The following is a 19,944-nucleotide window of genomic DNA, read 5'->3' as shown; positions in this document are numbered from 1 at the left end:
AGTAGTGTGTGATGGTAAAGGAACAGGCCACATTCACACTATTAAAAGTCCCATAAGAACAAACTACAAAGCCAAAAACATATGCAGAGGATTTAGGCCTGAACTATATAGGCTTCCTGATTGTCTCTTTGGTCTCAGTGAGCCTTGATGAAACCTGCCTAGTTGATACTGTGTGTTGTGTTCTTGTGATGTGCTTCTGGCTTCTTAAGTGCCGAATCTCCTCTGAAATTATGTCATTGACATAATTCCTATATTTGCCTTCCAAGTATTTTATTGATGAATTTCACATTTATAATTGTGATGGTTTGAGTTAGAATGACCCCACAGAGTCCTATATTTGAATGCTTAGTCCCTAAAGAGTGAAACTCTTTGAAATGATTAGAAGGATTAGGAGGAAGTGTGTCCCTGGGAGGGGGTTTTAAGGTACCAAAGCCTATGGGCTCGGGCTCTCTTTCTTTGTCTCTCTCCCACCTCCTTCACTTTTCTCTTGACCCGTGGATCAGAATGTAGTTCTCAGTTCCAGCTCCAGTGTCATGTGTGTCACCTTGCTCCCCGTCATGATGATAATGGACTAAACCTCTGAAATTGTAAGCAAGCCTTTAGTTACATACCTTCTGTATGTAACTGACTTGCTCATGGTGTCTCTTAGCAGCAGTTGATCAGTGCTAAGAATTGTCTTCAAGGACATTGACATGTAATTTTCTTTTTCATAATGTTTTTTCTTGTTTGGTATTAGTGTAATAGTGACTTTATAAAGGAATTCCGAAGTGCTCTTTCTTATTTTTGAATAAGTTATGAGGTACTGGTTACAGATCTTTGAATTCTTGACCTGGGCTTATTTTATTTAGAAGGTACTATTAAAATGTTTTGATATCCTTATTTGTTCTGGGTTTGTTTAAGGTGTTTACCTCTTGGTGGTTGAACTTTGATAGTTTGGATGAATCTAAAACTTGTCCAGTTTTTTTTTTTTTTTTAGATTTTCTAATTTAATACAGTGTAGGATTGTAAAATATTCCTTCTTTGTATTTTGAATATCTTTGGTGTCTATTGTCATGTTTCTTTGTTCATTTCTGATTCTGTTAATTTGCATCATCACTTTCTTTGTTTGGTCACTTGGGCCATGGGTCTGTTGATCTTGTTTCTCTCAAAGAACCAGTCAAGATTGTGTGTATTTTTGTATTTTTTCTTTGTAATTTTTTTTTTTTTTTGGAGCTGGGGACCGAACCCAGGGCCTTGGGCTTGCTAGGCAAGCGCTCTACCACTGAGCCAAATCCCCAATCCGGTTTGTTTTATACTTTTGTTGTATCCTTGCATTATTTTCTTTGACTTTAAATGTAGGCACTTAAAACTACACATTTCCCTCATAAGCTTGTTTACAGTGTATCCCAGAGCTTTTGTTATTTTGTATTTTCATTGTCTTATAATTCCAGAAAAAAATTAAATTCCTTTCTTGATTTTATCTTTACCCATTTGTCAATCAGTAATGAGTTATTTAATCTTATGGGTTTGTAGTTATTAGGGATTCATTTTCTGTTGATTTTAAACTTTATTTCATTCATCAAATAGGAAACATGGAATCAAATTTTTCCAAAATTTTAAGGTTTGTTTATTTATTAGTTTTAGGTAATATTTTTATCAATTCTTTAAGAATTTTACACCATATTTTTCAGTTCAATTCATGACTTTCCTACAACTTTTGCCAAATCTACATCAATCACCTTACCCATCCAACTTAGTGTAATTTTTCTTTTTCCTTCTCATTTTCAACCCATGTACTCCATTTTGTGTTGGCTAACTACTCTTGGAATAAGATGTATTTGCATTCATTTATGTATATATGTATGTATGTATGTATGTATGTATGTATGTATGAATGATATGTGTGTATGCTTTTATTACATCCTAAGCACAGTTTTTTCCTTCCTCCAGTCTTCCCAATCCCCTTTCCCAAAATCCTTTCCTCCCCACATCTCCCTTATGAAAATAGCAGTCTTCTCAGGGATAGCCATTGAACAGTATACCAAGATATAATAAGAGTAGGAACAAACGCTACTTCATATCAAGGGTGGGTGAGGAAACCCAGTAGGAGGAAAAGGATCTCAAGAGCAGATGAAAGCATCAGAGACAACCCCCTCCCAAAAAATTGTAAGCCAACAATCATAACATGTATGCAGAGGACCTAGCAGAGACCCATGTATGTTCCATGATTGCTACTTCAGTCTCTGTGAGCCCCTATAAGCCCTGCATAATTGATTCTGGGAGTCATATTCTCCTGGTGTCCTCACCCACAATTCTTCCCCGTTTTCCATAGGGATCTCTGATCTCTAAGGGTGTGACCCAATAGAGGGTTTTGGCATCTTCTCCCATCAGCCTCTCGGATGATGACTGGGATAGGCACCAATGTTTGAGTATACAAGAATATCACTAGGAATCATTTTATTGATTTTCTAATATAGGTGTTTGGGTTAGTTGAGATATCTTTTGTCATACCACTAAAGAAAATTGATATTTTCCAGCAGATGCCATGAGCCAATTAATTTTTAACCTAAAGGTAGGGACTATATACTAACCTCTCCCAGCTCACTGTTTCAATAATTTTAGAAGGAAAGTGTAAAAGGAGGGATGATATTTAGTCTTTTTTCTGTCAGAAACTTACTTTTTATATGATGTGCAGCATTCCCCAGAGGTGAAGCATAGTGAATATGTAGATCAGATTGAGGGCATTATCTCAGATGGGAACATGTAGAGGGGAACTCCCTATGTCCTACAGTTTTTGTGTGTTTAGTCTTCGTGTTCATGTTCAGAAGTACCTGTTGCATAATATTTGTTCCGTAAGTAATTTTCAATAGGTGAGTTGGATTATTAAAATGTATTAAATATTTTAAAATAGGTATACTTTCTGTTTAGTGAAATTAGCATATTGTATGTTTTCATTTTTTATTGGCACATTACTTGTATAGAAGTCTTTATCATGGCATTTTCATACAAGTCTACAATGAACTTTGATCATATCTACCTTCATTCTATTTTTCCTGCTTTCTGATGTTTCTCTTCTTTCTCCTCCGCACACATTTTTCAAATCTAGATTTCACATATAACAGAAAACATGCAGTTTTTTTCCAAAGTTTAGCTTATTTCTCTTAATTGTTTGCTCTCCTGTTTTATTCCTTTTATTGTATTGTATACCTTTACCATACTTTTTTAATCTACTCATTCACTGATAGGCAGTCAGGCAGATTCTTCTGTCTATTGTGAATAGTAACTACTGGATATGAACCTGTCCCTATTTTATACTGACTGATGCATTTGGGTATTTACCCTAAGAGTGCTTTAGAATGATCTATTCTGTTTGCAGTTTTGGGGGGAAGTGGAGATGCACTGCTTTACACCCCTATGAGTGATGTTTAAAAGTTTCTTTTTATACAGTTTATAAGTTTAAGTTTATACAGGGTCATCTTTTCCCCAACTACCTCTGACTAAGATTCCATGATGCTCTCCAATCCATAGCCCTCTTTTCTTATGGCCTGTATGGTTGTTGTTGTTGCTGTTGTTGTTATTGTCAGTAACCTCCTGTCTCCAGTTGATCCTCAGCATATACATGCTAAGTAAAGGTTTACTGCATCTTTACCAACTTGTGTCGTTTTTGTTTTCTTAAATAGAGCCATTCTGACTGTGGGATGGAGTTTAATTGTCGCTTTGGTTTTAATTATCCCGTTGAGTTAGGAGGATATTGATCATTTTCTCTCAATTTATTTGAGTACTATTCAGTTCATTTGTACATTGATTAGGTTATTATGTCAAAGTTGGTTTTTCTTAGCCTTTATATTTTAAGGATACTAATTCCCCTGAGATAAATTGCTTGCAAATGCTTTCTCTCATTATCCCAATTTTTCTGTACAGTTTTTTAGTGCAGAAGCTCTGTAATTATGTGTACTCCTTTTGTAGTTCTCCCAGTTAGGTCTTGAACTATTGCAGCCCTACTCAGAAATTTCCTGTTAAGCCTATATTTTGAAGTATTTTCCTCATGAATTCATCTCTGTCTTTCCAACTTTTTGTCCTGGTATTTCCTGAGGACGGGTATGTTGGACATGTATCAACTGGGGCTGTGGACCCTACAGTCACTCATTCTTTGCAGTATTACTGATTGTGGATCTTCATAGTACGCCTCTGCCTACTACAAACAAGGTTTCTTTGATGAGAGCTGAGAACTATATTTATCTTTGGAGATAAGGCACTTAATACAGAGTTAGAAGCTATATTGATTTAGGGAAATGGCATTAGTTCCGAGAAAAAGCCTCCATGTCAGGACTGGTTCAGTTCTTCCAGTCCTACATTAGAAGTTATGCAATAGCATCTCACTTGGAAATTGTAGGACTGCAGCTAAGGACATTGGGATATCTCATACTTTGGGAGGATCTCTAGAACTCTTGACCAAGAGCATGATGGTTTCCCTTTTGTGACACTGGAGTTTTTGTTAGGTAAGCTGTTATTCCTGCATAGAGGAACTATTACCCACGTGGCATAAATCTGTAACACACACACACACACACACACACACACACACACACACACAGTTCCTAATTCTGAGTACATAGTCTGGTATAACTGCAGAAGCTGGAAAGCAGAGGGGATTAGAGACGAAGACAGTGAGCTCAAGAGATGGAGTGGACACAGGGGCTTCCAATGGGCAAAGGGGGGAAGTTTGGGTGCTTACCTAGGGAAGAGGGGAATGTGTTACAAGAGAGGGAGGAAAAAGATAAACAGCACTAAATGTATCTGCAAAAAACTACTGGGAAACATTTTATTTTATTTCTTCAAAGTTCTGTTATATTGGTTAAGTAGTTGTAACAGTTAAATCCATATTTTCTAATAGAACCTTTTGATTTCATCTCCTTAATTAATCTTTCCCATAGTTTCTGAATCGGAGATTGCACAGGAAGCTGATGACATGGCTATGGAGCAGGAAAAATACATGGATGAGCTGAGACGGGCACTGGTGCCAGAGTCGGGAGCAGCTGGTGCATACAAGTTCATCTTTTCCAAGGACACTCAGCATTTCTCCCTGGAGAAAGAACTGAAAGATGTTTCTGTGAGTAGCCCTTCCACGTTTGTTTTCATTGATACATTTTGTTTCACATTTCAGTAGCAGGTCCTGGAACAACTCAGAAATAAATACCAAGAAATTGCTTGGGATCCTTGTTAGTATGCTTCAATTTTTATAAAGGAAATCATATGTATAAGAAGTGTTTCTGTGAGGGTGTTGTCTGTGTGTGTGTCTGTGTCTGTGTACATGTGTGGGCATGCATGTCGTGTGGCCATGGCTGTGTGTGCCATGTCCCATGTGTGATGGTCATAGCCTCAGACTGTCCGCCTTGTTAGCAAGCACTTTTACCTACTACGCCCTCTCACCATTCACAATGTTTCAGAGTTAAAGTTGATGACATATTTCTTTCAACACTGCAAAGTAAACACTAGGAAATGTATTTACTCATCACTATTTAAAACACTTTAAGTACTGTATAGTTAATTACACGAATGAACAAGAGTATTAGACCATTGCAGCCTGGCTTTCTCAAATTAAGTTTGGGAAAATACAGAGTTTTAGAAAGAAAATATTAAGTTTATCTTTGCCTATTTAATAATTGATTTATTTTCTTTCTTCTAGTATATTTGAAATTTTATCTTATTTTAAAAAATTTTAATAATTTTTTAACTTGTGTTGGTGCCTTGCCTGCATATGTGTCAGTTCCCCTGGAACTGGGATTGTAGGCTATTGGGAGCTGCCTGCCACGTGGGTACTTGTAATTGAACCTGGGTCCTTTGGAAGAGCAGCTGGTACTTTTAGCCCTTAAGTCTTCTCTCCAGCCTTTTATATATGACATTCTAAAACAACATAGTTCAGTGTGGTAATACATATAATTAAGGAATCATGATTTACATTGTCCTACTTAAAAACAGTAGAGCAGAACTAGCTTTGTGTCTGAGCTTTTAAAGATTGTGTGCTTTCTAGACCCACATAATCTGCTACATGGCTCAGTTTCTGCACCAATTCTGACTAAGGAGCAGCTAGCTTAAAAGTTTGTGCTCACTCTCTTTACAGCCTCCCTAAATTAAATTAACATTAAATTCACTTTTGCCTTTTGTTTATTAATCATATGAGATCCACACCATAAGAAAGGAAACTTTATCAGGTTCATTGATAGTAATTAAGGAATTGGTTCTTGTTTGTCTGTTTTGTTTGCTTGTTTTGTTTTTAGTTAAATCTAATTTTTAAATGATTTTAAAACAATCTTTTAAACTCAATAGTACAGGAGATTTATCAATCTGAGAAGTATTTCAAGAAATAACTAAAATTATTATTTTCAAATATATTGTGGGAAAATAATATAGAATGACTGACTCTTGTAATTTCATTTACAAAATATATATTTCTATTCACTGTCAATACATGTTTTTTATTCTGTTGAGATTATTCCCATAATAGCTTAAAATAGGTTGGTTTGAAGTGACACATTCAGTTTAGTATCACTTATGTTCTTTTCTGTGGTCCAAGCTCAGTCAGATGACATTAAATGCCCTTATACGTGCGCCTGCTTCTTCTCATATTGCAAAGTAGAACTGGTCAAATTAAGAACAATGATATTTTCTATTCAACAGATATTTATTTTAAACACTTTTGGTTATTTTGTGATAATGCATGGCAAGTTCCTGAGAAGTTTTCGGTAGCTGTGATGTGGTGAAAGCGAGGGCTGGGCAGGTGGAAGCTCAGAGGGCTTGCCCTGGGTGCTTCATGTGAGGGCTTGCCTTGGGTGCTCCGTGTGCATCATGCTTTGCTGATGCTGTGAGGGAAAACCTTTAATTCCTCATGGCCTATGTCATCTACAGTTGTCTTGCTATAAATAAGTTATAGACTGGCAGTGATCCTGGAAAATTGCTTGCTATCTTGAAATTAATCACTCTTTATCAAAACTGAGGCCTTGACTCTTGTCTTTTCAACTTTTACTAGTGATAAAACAACATAAATATGCTCAGGGATTCAGCAGAGTGCCGAGACCCTAGACAGATTACCTTCAATCTCACCGTGCAGTTTAGATGGCTGCTACTATGTTGGCACACGGTTTATTGTTGATAAGTTTGTTCATGCCTGGATTGCTTGAGAGAGAATTTTGAATATTAAATGAGATAAACCTTTCTGTGCTAAGGTCAGCTTTCTAGATGTAGCTGAAACAGTGGCAAGCTTATTCAGGCAGACTTCTGAGTCTCATTCAGAGTCATTTAGTGTGCCATGTGTTCTGCAAACTGATTTCATCATGATGCTGTCTTTTAAGTTCATCTGCTGGCAATAATGTGCACACATGGCAGACTGCTCCAAGGTTCACTGCACTTGGATGACCCAGGCATTGTGAAGGAGTTTGTAATGCTTTCCTTAATGACATAGATAACTGACATTTGCCAAAAAAAGAAAAAAAAAATGACCACTGGAACTTAGAAGGCTGGAAAGAACGTACAGATTCAGCTCAGAAAGACATACCAAAGTCTGTGGTGTTTCCACACAATACTGTTCCCATAGCAAAGAGACCTCCATGAGTGCCTTGTCCAGTTGCTATTGGTCTGGCCCTCTCGCCAGCACAGTTTGAGACATTTCTCACCTTCCTCAAATCTTTCATGTGCCAAGTCATATTTTCAGGATCACTGCATATCTTGAACATTTGGAACATACAAGTCATGTAAGGATTGTATGAAATTTACAGTTTTACTTCCCCCATTAAGGGAAGAAAATACTTTTATTTTAAAAGACCCATTTTTAAGAAAAAATAATTAATATTTTTACCGAGGATTAGAATTTCAATTTTCAGTGTAAGGAGATCCCTAGATACATAAACTGTTGATGTTCAGGTCTTTGGACAGAATGGGTTCACAGTTTTTATGAGATTAGCTCTGAATTCATAACTGATCCCTTGAATGTGCATATGTTCTGATTATATTTTTTAGGAAAATAGGTACTTTCATTTAATATTAATACCGACTAGAATAAAGAGCTCTGTTGGGGACAGTAAGCTGATATGCACTCCCTTGTGAGCACTCGCAGTTGACCATGTCTCTATCTTTACGAATCTGTCTCTGGCAGATTATTCTTTCAGCTTTGCACAGGTCATGCTGAGTGTGTGGTATACACACTTGCTCACTTGACACTGTATCTTCATAATACAATTATCTTCTTATTTTGCTTTTACTAGATTTATTTTGGTAATAAATTATAACTGTTTATTTTTCTTCTTTTATACATATGTCTGCAGTTCCCTTCCTTCCACTTTTCCCAGCCTCTTTCCCCCACCTCCTTTCTCACCCACATCTACAATTCCTCTGTTTCCCTTTAGGAAAGAACAGTCTCCCCGGGATATAAGCCGCATATATCATAATGAGTTAGAATAAGACTAGGTAGAAACCCTCATGTCAAGGCTGGACCAGGCAAACCAGTAGGGAGACAAGGGTCCCAACAGCAGGAAGAAGAGTCAGATACCTCCAACTTGCACTCTTAGGAGGCCTACAAGAACACCAAGCTACCCAACAATAACATGTAGTCAGACAACCTAGCATACATCTATGCAGACTCCATGATTGCTACTTTGTAGTGTTCCCCAAGCTCCCTAATGTTTGACTATTAGTTTCTTCTTCTGCTCTCATCAGTTGCTAGATGAATCCTGCCAGATGACAATTGGGCTAGGCACTAATCATGAGTGTAGCAGAATATCATTGAGAGCCATTTTATTGACTTTTTTTCCACATATGTTTGGTTCTATTTGAGGTGTCTGGAATATTCAGCCTGATTCCTGAGCATCATTGGTTGACCACTGATCCAAGTTCTGCACCATCATTGTCCCAGCACATCTTGCAGACAAGACACATTAGTAGGTGGAAGGCTTTTGTGGCTGGGTTTGTGTCTTAGACCCACCCCTGGAATCCTTGTCTGGTGTCAGAGGAGAGCCGATTCAGACTCTGAATATTCCATTACTAGGAACCCTTGCTAGTATCTAAATCATAGATTCCAGGGAGTTTCCATGTGGATTGCCCCTGCCCTCCATATACAGTCATATTTCCCTGTACTCTATTGGTCAACTCCCCAACCCCCCACCTGAACCCTCCCGTTCCTATCTACACCCACTCAATGTCCACCCACAAAAATCTATTCTATTTCTTCCCAGGGAAATCCGTGTGTCCTTCCTTCAGCCCTCCTTGTTACTTAGTATTGGTAGGTCTATGGATTATAGAACTTTTACTTAATAGCTAATAACTACTTATATATGAGTACATACCACATCTGTCTTTCAGGGTCTTGGCTAACCCACTCAGGATGATTTTTCCTACTTCCATCCATTTGCCTGCAAATTTCATGATGTCATTTTTTACTCGTTGAGTAATACTACATTCTGTAAATGTACCACTTTTTCGTTATCCACTCTTTAATTGAGGACAACCTGGGTTTTTTCTATTTTCTGACTATTATGTGAATAAAGACTGTATGAACATAGTTGATAAATGTCCTTGTGGTAGGATGGAATGTCCTATGGACAGACTCCCAAGAGTGGTATTGCATGGTCTTGAGGTGGATAGATTAATAATTTTTTTGAGGAGCTGTTATATTGATTTCCAAAGTGGTTCTACAAGTTTGCACCCCAACCAATAGTAGAGGAGTGTTCTTTGTTCCACATCCTCCGACCATGAGCTACCACTTGTGTTGTTGATCTTGGCTATTGTGAAAGGTGTAAGATAAGATGGAATCTCATCTTACCAACAGGCAGATCATGCAAACAAAACCTAAACACACACACACACACACACACACACACACACACACACACACACACACCTCTGTCTGTCTGTCTGTCTGTCTGCCTGCCTGCCTGCCTGCCTGCCTGTCTGACTTTTTCTCAGTACCTAATGGAACTTTCTCCAAAATTGACTACATACTCAGTTCCAAAGCAAGTAAATAGGTATAAGAAAATTGAAATAACACCTTGTCACACCAGCATGGATTAAAGCTATATTTCTTTTTTTATTGGATACTTTTTATTGACATTTCAAATGTTATTCCCTTTCCCTTCCATAAGTCCCCTGTCCCACCCTTTCTATAAGGTTGTTCCCCCTCCCAAACCATCCCCCTTCCCGCCTCCCTGCCCTGACATTCCCCTACCATGGGGCTTCCAGCCTTGGCAGGACCAAGGGCTTCTCTTTCCATTGGTGCCCAACAAGGCCATCCTCTGCTACATTTGCAGCTGAAGCCATGGTTCAGTCCATGTATAATCTTTGGGTAGTGGTTTAGTCCCTGGGAGCTCTGGTTGGTTGCTATTGTTGCAACCAACAATATGGAGTTACAAGCCCCTTCAGCTTCTTCAATCCTTTCTCTAACCCCTCCAACAGGGAGCCCATTTTCAGTTCAATGGTTTGCTACTAACATTTATCTCTGTATTTGTCATGCTCTAAAGCTTTATTTCAACAACCGATATAAGAGAAGTCTACAATCTCATGGAAACTGAACAACTCTATACTAAATGGTATGTGGGTAAAGCAGCAATAAAGAAAGAAATGAAAGACTTTGCAGATTTCAATGAAGATGAATATACAACACACCTAAACTTATGTGACACAACGAAAGTGATGTTAAGAGGAAAGTTCAGGCTACCTCGCGGATCCCTGCCCCCAGCTCACTGCTCCCAAACCCCATGGGAGACAGAGCTCACTGCCCAGACAAGTGGGCACTCCTGAGACTGCAGAGCGGAAGAGACCACCAACACTGCCCACCCCTGCCCACATCCCTGGCCCAAGAGGAAACTGTATACGGCCTCTGGGTTCCCGTAGAAAGGGCACAGGAGCAGAAGGTCCACTGCATCTGAGACACCGCCAGAACCTGAAGGGACCGACCAGATAAACAGTTCTCTGCACCCAAATCCCGTGGGAGGGAGAGCTAAACCCTCAGAGAGGCAGGCACGCCTGGGAAACCTGAAGAGACTACACTCTGCCCACATTTCTGACTCCAGAGGAAAACACCAAACGCCATCTGAGACCCTGGTGCACTGGGGCTCCGGAAAGGGCGGTCCAGGTCCTCCTGGTTGCTGCCCTCAAGGAGAGCTCATAAGCAACACCCCACGAGCAAACTTGAGCCTCAGGACCAAAGGTAAGACCGACCTTTCTGCTTCAAGCGACCTGCCTGGTGAATTCAGGACACAGGCCCACAGGAACAGCTGAAGATCTGTAGATAGGAAAAACTACACGCCCGAAAGCAGAACACTCTGTTCCATAACTGGCTGAAAGAAAACAGGAAAACAGGTCTACAGCACTCCTGACACACAGTCTTATAGGACAGTCTAGCCACTGTCAGAAATAGCAGAACAAAGTAACACTAGAGATATTCTGATGGCGAGAGGCAAGCAGAGGAACCCAAGATACAGAAACCAAGATTACATGGCATCATTGGAGCCCAATTCTCCCACCAAAGCAAACACGGAATATCCAAACACACCAGAAAAGCAAGATCTAGATTCAAAATCATATTTGATCATGATGCTGGAGGACTTCAAGAAAGACATGAAGAACTCCCTTAGAGAAACACAGGAAAACATAAATAAACAAATAGAAGCCTATAGAGAGGAAACAAAAAAAATCCCTGAGAGAATTCCAGGAAAACACAATCAAACAGTTGAAGGAATTAAAAATGGAAATAGAAGCAATCAAGAAAGAACACATGGAAACAACCCTGGATATAGAAAACCAAAAGAAGAGACAAGGAGCTGTAGATACGAGCTTCACCAACAGAATACAAGAGATGGAAGAGAGAATCTCAGGAGCAGAAGATTCCATAGAAATCATCGACTCAACTGTCAAAGATAATGTAAAGCGGAAAAAGCTACTGGTCCAAAACATACAGGAAATCCAGGACTCAATGAGAAGATCAAACCTAAGGATAATAGGTATAGAAGAGAGTGAAGACTCCCAGCTCAAAGGACCAGTAACTATCTTCAACAAAATCGTAGAAGAAAATTTCCCTATCCTAAAGAAAGAGATTCCCATAAGCATACAAGAAGCCTACAGAACTCCAAATAGATTGGACCAGAAAAGAAACTCATCCCATCACATAATAGTCAAAACTCCAAATGCACAAAATAAAGAAAGAATATTAAAAGCAGTAAGGGAAAAAGGTCAAGTAACATATAAAGGCAGACTAATCAGAATCACACCAGACTTTTCGCCAGAGACTATGAAAGCCAGTAGATCCTGGACAGATGTCATACAGACCCTAAGAGAACACAAATGCCAGCCCAGGTTACTGTATCCTGCAAAACTCTCAATTAACATAGATGGAGAAACCAAGATATTACATGACAAAACCAAGTTTACACAATATCTTTCTAAAAACCCAGCGCTACAAAGGATAATAAATGGAAAAGCCCAACATAAGGAGGCAAGGTACACCCTAGAAGAAGCAAGAAGCTAATCGTCTTGGCAACAAAACAAAGAGAAGAAAAGCACACAAACAAAACCTCACATCCAAATATGATTATAACAGGAAGCAATAATCACTATTCCTTAATGTCTCTCAACATCAATGGCCTTAACTCCTCAATAAAAAGAAATAGATTAACAAACTGGATAAGCAATGAGGACCCTGCATCCTGCTGCCTACAGGAAACACACCTCAGAGAAAAAGACAGACACTACCTCAGAGTGAAAGGCTGGAAAACAACTTTCCAAGCAAATGGTCGGAAGAAGCAAGCAGGAGTAGCCATTCTAATATCAAATAAAATCAATTTTCAACTAAAAGTCATCAAAAAGATAAGGAAGGACACTTCATATTCATTAAAGGAAAAATCCACCAAGATGAACTCAATCCTAAATATCTATGCCCCAAATACAAGGGCACCTACATACGTAAAAGAAACCTTACTAAACCTCAAAACACACATTGCACATCACACAATAATACTAGGAGATTTCAACACTCCACTCTCATCAATGGACAGATCATGGAAACAGAAATTAAACAGAGACGTAGACAGACTAAGAGAAGTCATGAACCAAATGGACTTAACAGATATTTATAGAACAGTCTATCCTAAAGCAAAAGTATATACATTCTTCTCAGCTCCTCATGGTACTTTCTCCAAAATTGACCATATAATTGGTCAAAAAACGGGCCTCAACAGGTACAGAAAGATAGACATAATCCCATGCGTGCTATCAGACCACTGCGGCCTAAAGCTGGTCTTCAATAACAATAACGGAAGAATGCCCACATATTCATGGAAGTTGAACAATGCTATACTCAACAATAACCTGGTTAAGGAAGAAATAAAGAACAAAATCAAAGACTTCTTAGAATTTATTGAAAATGAAGATACAACATACCCAAACTTATGGGACACAATGAAAGCTGTGCTAAGAGGAAAACTCACAGCTCTGAGTGCCTGCAGAACGAAACAGGAGAGAGCACATGTCACCAGCTTGACAGCACACCTAAAAGCCCTAGAACAAAAAGAAGCAAATACACCCAGGAGGAGTAGAAGGCAGGAAATAAACAAACTCAGAGCTGAAATCAACCAAGCAGAAACAAAAAGGACCATAGAAAGAATCAACAGAACCAAAAGTTGGTTCTTTGAGAAAATCAACAAGATAGATAAACCCTTAGCCAGACTAACGAGAGGACACAGAGAGTGTGTCCAAATTAACAAAATCAGAAACGAAAAGGGAGACATAATTACAGAATCAAAGGAAATTCAAAAAATCATCAGATCTTACTATAAAAGCCTATATTCAACAAAACTTGAAAATCTGCAGGAAATGGAAAATTTCCTAGACAGATAACAAGTACCAAAGTTAAATCAGGAACAGATAAACCAGTTAAACAAGCCCATATCTCCTAACAAAATAGCAGCAGTCATTAAAGTTCTCCCAACCAAAAGAGCCCAGGTCCAGGCGGGTTTAGTGCAGAATTCTATCAGACCTTTATAGAAGACCTCATACCAATACTATCCAAACTATTCCACAAAATTGAAATAGTTGGAGCACTACGGAATTCCTTCTATGAAGCCACAATTACTCTTATACGTAAACCACACAAAGACCCAACAAAGAAAGAACTTCAGACCAATTTCCCTTATGAATATCAATGCAAAAATACTCAATAAAATTCTGGCAAACCGAATCCCAGAGCACATCAAAACAATCATCCACCATGATCAAGTAGGCTTCATCCCAGGCATGCAGGGATGCTTTAATATATGGAAAACTATCAACATGATCCATTATATAAACAAATTGAGAGAACAAAACCACTTGATCCTTTCATTAGATCTGAGAAAGCATTTGACAAAATTCAACAACCCTTCATGATAAAAGTCGTGGAAAGAATAGCAATTCAAGGCCCATACGTACACATAGTAAAAGCCATATACAGCATACGTGTTGCTAACATTGAACTAAATGGAGAGAAACTTGAAGCAATCCCACCAAAATCAGGGACTAGACAAGGCTGCCCACTCTCTCCCTACTTATTCAATATAGTTCTTGAAGTTCTAGCCAGAGCAATCAGACAACAAAAGGAGATCAAGGGGATACAGATTGGAAAAGAAGAAGTCAAAATATCACTATTTGCAGATGATATGATAGTATATTTAAGTGATCCCAAAAGTTCTACCAGAGAACTACTAAAGTTGATAAACAACTTCAGCAAAGTGGCTGGGTATAAATTTAACTCAAATAAATCAGTAGCCTTCCTCTATACAAAAGAGAAACAAGCTTAGAAAATAATTAGGGAAACGACACCCTTCATAAAAGTCCCAAACAATATAAAGTTTGTTGGTGTGACTTTAACCAAGCAAGTAAAAGATCTGTACAATAAGAACTTCAAGACTCTGAAGAAAGAAATCGAAGAAGACCTCAGAAGATGGAAAGATCTCCCATGCTCATGGATTGGCAGGATTAATATTGTAAAAATGGCCATTTTACCAAAAGCAATCTACAGATTCAATGCAATCCCCATCACAATACCAATCCAATTCTTCAAAGAGTTAGACAGAACAATTTGCAAATTCATCTGGAATAACAAAAAACCCAGGATAGCTAAAACTATCCTCAACAATAAAAGGACTTCAGGGGGAATCACTCTCCCTGAATTCAAGCAGTATTACAGAGCAATAGTGATAAAAACTGAATTGTATTGGTACAGAGGCAGACAGATAGACCAATGGAATAGAATTGAAGACCCAGAAATGAACCCACACACCTATGGTCACTTGATTTTTGACAAAGGAGCCAAATCCATCCAATGGAAAAAAGATAGCATTTTCAGCAAATGGTGCTGGTTCAAGTGGAGGTCAACATGTAGAAGAATGCAGATCGATCCATGCTTATCACCCTGTACAAAGCTTAAGTCCAAGTGGATCAAGGACCTCCACATCAAACCAGATACACGCAAACTAAGAGAAGAAAAAGTGGGGAAGCATTTCGAACACATGGGCACTGGAAAAAATTTCCTGAACAAACCACCAATGGCTTATGCTCTAAGATCAAGAATCGACAAATGGGATTTCATTAAACTGTAAAGCTTCTGTAAGGCAAAGGACAATGTGGTTAGGACAAAACGGCAACCAACAGATTGGGAAAAGATCTTTACCAATCCTACAACAGATGGAGGCCTAATATCTAAAATATACAAAGAACTCAAGAAGTGAAACTGCAGGGAGACACAAATAGCCCTATTAAAAAATGGGGTTCAGAGCTAAACAAAGAATTCACAGCTGAGGAATGCCGTATGGCTGAGAAACACCTAAAGAAATGTTCAACATCTTTAGTTATAAGTGAAATGCAAATCAAAACAACCCTGAGATTTCACCTCACAGAAGTGAGAATGACTAAGATCAAAAACTCAGGTGATAGCAGATGCTGGTGAGGATGTGGAGAAAGAGGAGCATTCCTCCATTGCTGGTTGGATTGCAGACTGGTACAACCATTCTGGAAATCAGTCTGGAGGTTCCTCAGAAAATTGGACCTTGAACTACCCGAGGACCTAGCTATACCTCTCTTAGGCATATACCCAGAAATTCCCCAACATATAAAAAAGAAATGTGCTCCACTATGTTCATAGCAGCCTTATTTATAATAGCCAGAAGCTGGAAAGAACCCAGATGCCCTTCACCAGAGGAATGGATATAGAAAATGTGGTACATCTATACAATGGAAATTTACTCAGCTATCAAAATCAATGACTTTATGAAATTCATAGGCAAATGGTTGAAAGTGGAAAATATCCTGAGTGAGCTAACCCAATCATAGAAAGACATACATGGTATGCACTCACTGATAAGTGGTTATTAGCCCAAATGCTTGAATTACCCTAGATGCACAGAACATATGAAACTCAAGACGAATGATCAAAATGTGAATGCTTCACTCCTTCTTTAAAAGGGGAACAAGTATACCCTTGGCAGGGAATAGAGAGGCAAAGATTAAAACACAGACTGAAGGAACACCCATTCAGAGCCTGCCCCACGTGTGGCCCATACACATACAGCCACCCAATTAGACAAGACGGATGAAGCAAAGAAGTGCAGGCCAACAGGAGCCGGATGTAGATCTCTCCTGAGAGACACAGCCAGAATACAACAAATAGAGAGGCGAATGCCAGCGGCAAACCACTGAACTGAGAATAGGACCCCCGTTGAAGGAATCAGAGAAAGAACTGGAAGAGCTTGAAGGGGCTCGAGACCCCTTATGAACAGCAATGCCAAGCAACCAGAGCTTCCAGGGACTAAGCCACTACCTAAAGACTATACATGGACTGACCCTGGACTCTGACCTCATAGGTAGCTATGAATATCCTAGTAAGAGCACCAGTGGAAGGGAAAGCCCTGGGTCCTTCCAAGGCTGAACCCCCAGTGAACGTGATTATTGGGGGGAGGGCGACATTGGGCGGAGGAAGGGGAGGAGCAGGGATTAGGGGGAATGTTGGCCTGGAAACCGGGAAAGGGAGTAACACTGGAAATGTAAATAATAAATACTCAAGTTAATAAAAAAAATTAAAAAAAAAGAAAGGTTGATTCTTTCTTAAAAAAATGAACAAGATAGACAAACACTTTATTCAAACTAATTTTAAGACATAATATATCCAACCAAAACAAAAATCAGAAATGAAATAGAAGAGACACTGAGAAAACCCAAAAAGTTATGAGATCATACTTTAGGAAACTGTATTCTACAAAATTGGAAAATTTAACACAATGGATCATATTCTTGATAGATACCATTTACCAAAGTTAAATTAAGATTAGATAATTCCCCAAGATCTGTAGTTCCCTGAGAAAATAGAATCCTTCTTGAAAAGTCTCCTAACAACAAGAACAACAAGAACAAAAACAAAGCAAAACAAAACAAACAAAAACACAAACAAACAAGGAAACTAACTAAATGACCAAGGGTAGAAATTTTAGTGGCAAAGTTTTCCATATTGTCAATGCAGAGCTAATGCTGATAGTCCTTAAATTATTCCACAATATTCGAACAGAAGGAACACTGACAAACTCTACCTATGAGGCTATAGTCACTCTGATACTCAAGCCACACAAAGATTCAACAAAGAAAGAGAATTACAGATATATTTATCTCAGAAACATAGATGCAAAAATAGTTAATACTCAATAAAATACTCACAAACCAAATTTAAGAATACATCAAATAGATCATGCAGCACGATACAGGGAGGGTTCTAAGTCTGAAATTTCATGTAATGTACCATACATAGAAAACTGAAAGGAAACAACTCAAAATATGTTCACATCTCATTAGATGAAAAAGCTTATGACAAAAAGTCTACCACATCTTCATGATAAAATCTTGGAGCGATCGGGGCTGAAGGGACTTAGCTAAACATAACAAAGGAATTTACAGTCAGCCTACAGACAACATCAAATTAAATGGAGAAAAACTCAAAGCAATCCACTAAAATCAGGAATAAGAGAAGGCTGTCACTAGCTCTGTATTTATTCAGTATAGAACTTGATGTTCTAGCTAGAGCAGAAAGATAACTGAAGAAGGTTAAGGAAACAGCAATTAAAAAGGAAGAAATCAGTGTGCTGTGATATGACACAGAAGCAGCCACAAAAATTCTGCTGGGGAACTTGTACAGCTTATAAACACCTTCACTGAATTGGCTGGACAGTTAAAGAAAAAAAAAAAAGCAGTAGCATACTATATTCTAATGACAAATGGGCTTAGAAAAAAATCAGGGAACCAACACCCTTCATAATAGCCACAAATAATATAAAATATCCCGGGGTAACTCTAATCAAGCAAGTGAAAAACTTGTATGACAAATACTTGGGAGTCTTTGAAGAAAGAAACTGAAGAAGGTATCAGAGATCAAAAGATCTCAGGCAGTGAGCAGGGATTCATCGGATTAACACAGTACCAATGGCCATGTTACCAAGGCATTCTGTAGATTCAACACAAGCTGTAATATAACATAACTTAACACAACTCTTTACAGAAATTGAGAGGATAACAGTCAACTTCATGTGAAAAATAACAACAAAAACTAAGCAACTAAAAATAGGATAGCTAAAGCCATCCTGTGCAATAAAAACCTTCCAGAGGTTTCACTATCCTTTTTTTCAAACTGTGCTACAGAAAACAACACTGTGATATTGGCATAGGAACAGACACATTGATCATTGGAATCAAATAAAAAACCCAGACATGTAACCACACACCTATGGTCACCTTATTTTGATAAGGAAGCCAGAAATACACAATGGAAAAAAGAAAACATCTTCAATAAATGTTAGACTAACTGGATTTCCTCATGTAGGAAAACACAAATAGATCTCTATCTATGACCCTGTATAGATGCCATAATCCAGATTTTAGAATAATTAAGTATTCAATACAAAGTTCCAATAGTACATGATAAGAAATGTGATTTAAAGACAAAAAAACAAAAAATCCTGGACAGGAGTATAAAGTATTCAACTGATGGTGAAGACAAGTGAGGGTGGACTTTACTTCCTCCCATTTTCCTGTACTACTTATACTACATAAGTTTTTTTAAGGGCTTAGGAACAGATGGGTTTCCTCTGTTATCAAAAGATTGTTCGTGTTGACTGCCATGTGCCAAATGAAGCCAGAGGTTATTTTGTAAACCATTGTCAAAGATAGTGCCATTGTAGGTACAATAATATCAATTTGAGTAAGCAGTACATCAGATATTCCTTTCTTTATCTCATAAAACTCTAATTTCTAGTATTGGAACTTTCTATTGATTACTTAATTATTCTAAAATCTGGATTATGGCATTTGATCAGTTAGAATGGTCCAACTAAATGTCTTCCATTCACGTAAGGAAATATTTTTATACTCTTCTGCCTGGATAACTGGTCCCTAAGGATAATATCTCTTTGTAGCCTGCCAAAACAACTATACAGTTTTATATTATAGGAGTGACTTTTATCGTCTCCTGACCAAAAACATTTGCATTCTGCACTGACAGTCTGAGAATTAACAAATGCTATAGTTAGTAAAGATATCATGATCATTTAGGGGCCACTTTCCGTAAGGTCTTGGCTGGATGAGTCTTGGTATCTCCCCAGGTTATCAGCTCATTCTTCCTCTTACTGAGGATGTCGTCTCTCCTGAGACATTCATTTTCAGGTGTTCTCTAGGATGCTGTCCTCTTCTGATGCATTGATACAGAGCCATCTGTGTCTTTTTTCATTTTCAGGGATGACACAGTCTTGTCCTAGTATTAGAAGAATATCTATCCCTTTTCATTGATTAACTTCTAGATCTTTCATTTAACATATATTTTAGACTGTGCCTCCTAAATGCAAAATGTTTTTGGGCAGCAGAAGAAGCATTGTTTAAAGTGAGTGAAATTTACATAAGTTTCGCTAAATGTAC

At 38.3% G+C, this 19,944-nt stretch overlaps 1 protein-coding gene across 2 annotated transcripts in view; it reads left to right on the top strand.

Moving 5' to 3' along the window:
- Xrcc4 (X-ray repair cross complementing 4) overlaps positions 1 to 19,944 on the top strand; it is a 234,014-nt gene that overhangs the window by 20,900 nt on the left and 193,170 nt on the right. For both annotated transcript variants that reach the window (XM_087621642.1, NM_001006999.1), the window contains 1 exon segment: positions 4,914 to 5,089. In XM_087621642.1, coding sequence (XP_087477768.1) covers positions 4,914 to 5,089 — 176 coding nt within the window.

The sequence above is a fragment of the Rattus norvegicus genome, chromosome 2 (assembly GCF_021556685.1).
Source record: "Rattus norvegicus strain SHRSP/BbbUtx chromosome 2, alternate assembly SHRSP_T2T, whole genome shotgun sequence".
NCBI lineage: Eukaryota > Metazoa > Chordata > Mammalia > Rodentia > Muridae > Rattus > Rattus norvegicus.
The sequence above is the reverse complement of the archived record's forward strand: the minus strand, read 5'-3'. Positions and strand labels throughout refer to the sequence as shown.